Raw genomic sequence first — 4,114 nt, 5'->3', positions numbered from 1 at the left:
TAAGCCTCCAGCAACTTTGCATTGCATGATGACATCTCCTCAATCCAAAGAACAAAAGTTTACTGAAAAGTAAAAAGAATTTAGTTAATCATTATGGTACTACTTATTAAGAAATGACACTTAAAAATTACTAAACATATATCAACAATAAAATAATTTACCATTAAATGCGATATTTTTCTACTCGAACTCCATCTCAAAAGTCGTTAAGCAATAGTTATGGCTGCAAAAATAAATTATTTTATTCAAATTAATAATTAACAAATACTTGTAATAAAAAATATATGATAAAATTAAAATTAAACTGATTCAAGAGCTTCAATTTCTTCCAATTGTGCTTCAACTTGAATTGGGAGTGGTGAAGGTCATGATGCACGCAACCAATCTTGTCCACAAATCAAGCATTGCACAATGTTAGGAGTAAGAGAACTACGGAATTGATCCAGGACACGACCTCCCGTACTACAAGCAGACTTAGAAGCAACAGTAGAAAGGGAATAACTAAAATATCACGTGCAACCTTGGAAAGAATCTCATACCTTGAACAATTTACTTTCCTCCAATTCAAGATGTCAAATTTTGAGTTTTCATCTTTTTCACACACTTCCTCTAAATATCTGCCCAATTCTGATTTGCTTCCCATTATTCCTCCTACTTCTTCCAAATGTTTCCAATATGTCTTTTGGCGCATTGTGATTGCTGTTAGACCACTATTCCTATCACTTGCACCAACACCACTGCTTGGTTGATCAACCACCATGATATTAGAAGTTTGACTTGAAGATGAAATGTCCACATCTAATTTTTCATACTCACGATAAATACGCTTTAATACCCCTATTACCTTTTCTATGAGAGCATTCACCATGTTATAATCATAAACTTGGCTATAACAATAACCCACATAGTTCAACTTAAAGCGAGGATCCAACACAATAGCAACCACTGACATCATATTCACTTTCTCAATGCTGCCCCAATACTTGTCAAATTTCACCTTTATTTTGGCAGCTATGGCTAAACGAGGATCCAAATTTTTTATGCAATCGGACAACTCCCTTTCAATTAAACAAACTTCATGAAAATATACATTAGCAGTAACATATAAAGAACCTGACATGCGATTAGTGGCATCATAAAAATTTTTCAAAAAATCCTTAAAAATTAGAGCATCATACCAATCAATTTTGGTAGGAGGGCCATCATCAAGTTCTTAAAAAAAATATCGGTCCTCTTCTTCCATACTCTCAAATGCCTTTTGAAATTTTAATGCAACATTTAACATCATATAAGTGGAATTCCACCTAGTTGGAACATCTAAGCACAAAAAACTTTTACATATTATCTTCTCCAAAGCTACAAAATGCTTAAAACGTTGTCCTCTTTGTGGAGAACTCCTAATATACCTCACAACCCCACGGATTCGAGCTATTGAAACTTTCAATTCACTTAACCCATCTTTTACAATTAAGTTAAGGATATGTGCACTACATCTCATGTGAAAGAAGTCACCATCTAAAATGAAAGAGTCACGTTTCTTATTAAACTTGGTCTTTAATTTATCAACAACAACATCATTTGAGCTAGCATTGTCAACAGTAAGTGTGCAAAGTTTTTCTATACCCCACTCATTCAAACATGCATCTGTCGCTCGACCAATTGCCTCACCTTTGTGACTAGAAATTACACAAAAATTAAGAATTCTTTTGTGCAATTTCCAATTCTTATCAATAAAATGAGCAGTAAGGCACATATAAGAAAGGTTTTGGAGTGAGGTCCATGAATCCGTAGTGATGCAAATTCTTTAATTTGATCTAATCAAAGAATCCTTTAATTTTTTCTTCTCACTAGCATACAAAACCAAGCAATCCCTTGCCACTGTAGTACGTGACATGATTTTAAACCTAGGTTGTAACACATTAAGAAGATTTTGAAATCTTTCACGTTCTACAAAATTGAAAGGCAACCCATCCATGATTATCATTTTAGCAACTGCTTCTTTACCAAGCTCTTGGTCAGACTTCCAAACACCCAGGTTATTATCACAACTATCTTCTGTTGTTGATTGAAAAGATAAAATTTTTTGTTTCTTATATTTATTGTAAGGGTACATCTTACACCTTGTAATATGTCTGCCCATTGTACTAGTCCCATTCCCACTCACCCATTGATATTTTACATTACAGTATTTGCATCTAGCACCTCCTCCCTCTTTCTCAATCATTTCTATGAAATGTTCCCACACTGGAGATCTACGAACCTTCTTTTTCTTAGTGGATTTTTTAAGAAGAACAATAGGATCATTTGCATCTCCAGTATTTGACATGATATCTAGCATTTAAAAAAAAAAAAAAAAAAATCAATTTCATTACATGAGGAAAAGTGAAACAGAAACAAAACTTAGAAAGGAAAAAAAAAGAAAAAGAAAAAGAAAAAGTGTAGCCATGACATGTATCAATCTATTATATTTTTGGGTCAGATATATATACATATATGTGTGTGTGTGTGTGTGTTTGAAAATTAAGATAGAAAGAAATAACCAAAGACAAACCTTTGGGATGCTTTGGATCTGGAGAACAACTGAACAAGAAAAAGGTTTGTAGTGATGGAAGAAGGGTTTTAAGATTTCATGGCAGCCAAGGGCAGAGCAAGGATTATAATTCAGAGGGGGCAAAGTTTTAAAAAAAATAAAAAATCAAATAACATTGATATATCATATAACACACAAAAAGAAGAATTTTAAGAAGAAAAAAGGAAAGAAAATTGAGATATATTTGAAAGGAAAGAAAATTGAGATATGATTCAAAAAGGAAAATTTGACTTTTTTTAAAAAGAAATTTAAGGAATTTAAAGAACAAAAGAAAGAAAAAAGTTATAATTTAGAAATTAAAAATTTAGGGGGCACGTGAGATGTGAAAATTTTACTTGATTTAGGTTTAGGGTATGATAAACATATATATATATATATATATATATATATATATATATATATATATATATATATATATATATAACATAGTAACGGTCCGATCTAGCAGGACCTTAAACCAGGACATGACCAAAAAATTATGGTTCCTTAATTTTGGGCCAAGGACTGGACCAAACTGCTATACAATTAGCCCAAACCACCCAATTCAGACCGGTCTGGTCCAATTTTTCGGTTTACCAGATTTTTTAAACACCCCTACTAGCATGTAAGGACCGGTTTATTTATTTATTTATTTTTATTATTATTATTTTTTTCACGTTTAGTTTTTTTCAGCATGTTGGGAATGAGTTTCAAAGTGTTCAAGATTTTTCCAAATCTTTCCTAGAGTTCATAAACTCTTAAAAACGCTTTTGAGACTTTCCCTTTTTGACGGGTAAGTGGGCCTGAGGTGTTGCTCGTGTGGGCTCGGGATAAGTTAAGTGCTCGGGATTTATTTTCGGCACTATTTATTTATTTTGAAACACATTTGGTACTGGTTGGTTTATTGTGATACACCTCGATTCCGGAATACGAGTCGATCAAGTCCGCGCACGACACCGAAGGATAATTAAACAATTAAGGTAATAAACAAATAAGGAATACAAAAGATAATAAAAGAATAAATAATAAAGCTGAAAAGAAATAAATAATAAATCCTCCATTAAATATTCAAATACTCTGATACCAATAATCCTCTAGATTACAACTCGGGAATCCATAATGTGGACCCCTAATAAGATCCCAATTAGAAATAATAATCCAAACAAATGTCTAAACTGAAACAGAAAACATAAATTATAATCTTACGTAGAATCGAAAAAATAATGAAGACTGGTCTCTGTTTTGCACGAACAATCTCTACACTTGACGAACACCTGAAAAATAATAGTGGGTCAGGTCCACGAACAAGCTCTACTCTATTACATCCTAAACAGTGACCTGATACACATATACATCCTAGTTAACTCGTATAATAACTACATTGTCCATATATATAGATACACACTAAAGGACTCTCACTGGATTATAGGGCGGCCTCAACCTGAATAGTATGCAACATGCAAAAAGCACACATAGTGGGCATGAGTACTATGACCTACTAGGGCGCACAACTATCCACTATATTCAGACTTGTATCCCAGGCAA

General features: G+C 32.9%; 1 protein-coding gene across 1 annotated transcript; it reads right to left on the bottom strand.

Moving 5' to 3' along the window:
- Positions 1–365: 365 nt before the first annotated feature.
- LOC132304895 (zinc finger BED domain-containing protein RICESLEEPER 1-like) lies at positions 366–2,326 on the bottom strand. Its single transcript, XM_059802595.1, has 5 exons — positions 1,857–2,326; positions 1,407–1,676; positions 1,246–1,304; positions 540–1,113; positions 366–462 (listed from the first exon to the last, which is right to left on the bottom strand). The coding sequence occupies exons 1-5, from the start codon at positions 2,324–2,326 to the stop codon at positions 366–368; spliced, it is 1,470 nt and encodes a 489-aa protein (XP_059658578.1).
- Between the last annotated feature and the right edge of the window lie 1,788 nt (positions 2,327–4,114).

Source organism: Cornus florida, unplaced genomic scaffold (genome assembly GCF_030987335.1).
Source record: "Cornus florida cultivar Cherokee Brave unplaced genomic scaffold, ASM3098733v1 CherokeeBrave_3.0.0_Hap2_Chr04, whole genome shotgun sequence".
NCBI lineage: Eukaryota > Viridiplantae > Streptophyta > Magnoliopsida > Cornales > Cornaceae > Cornus > Cornus florida.
Note: the sequence above shows the minus strand (reverse complement) of the source record. Positions and strands in the feature narration are given on the sequence as shown.

Bases quoted from the DNA above. Each gene is read 5' to 3' on its own strand.
- LOC132304895 (XM_059802595.1), bottom strand. From the start codon at position 2,326: ATGTCAAATACTGGAGATGCAAATGATCCTATTGTTCTTCTTAAAAAA. The intron at 1,305-1,406 runs GTATATTAGGAG...TGTTCCAACTAG, and splicing joins CGAATCCGTGGGGTTGTGAG to GTGGAATTCCACTTATATGA. The intron at 463-539 runs GTATGAGATTCT...GTCTGCTTGTAG, and splicing joins AGGAAAGTAAATTGTTCAAG to TACGGGAGGTCGTGTCCTGG.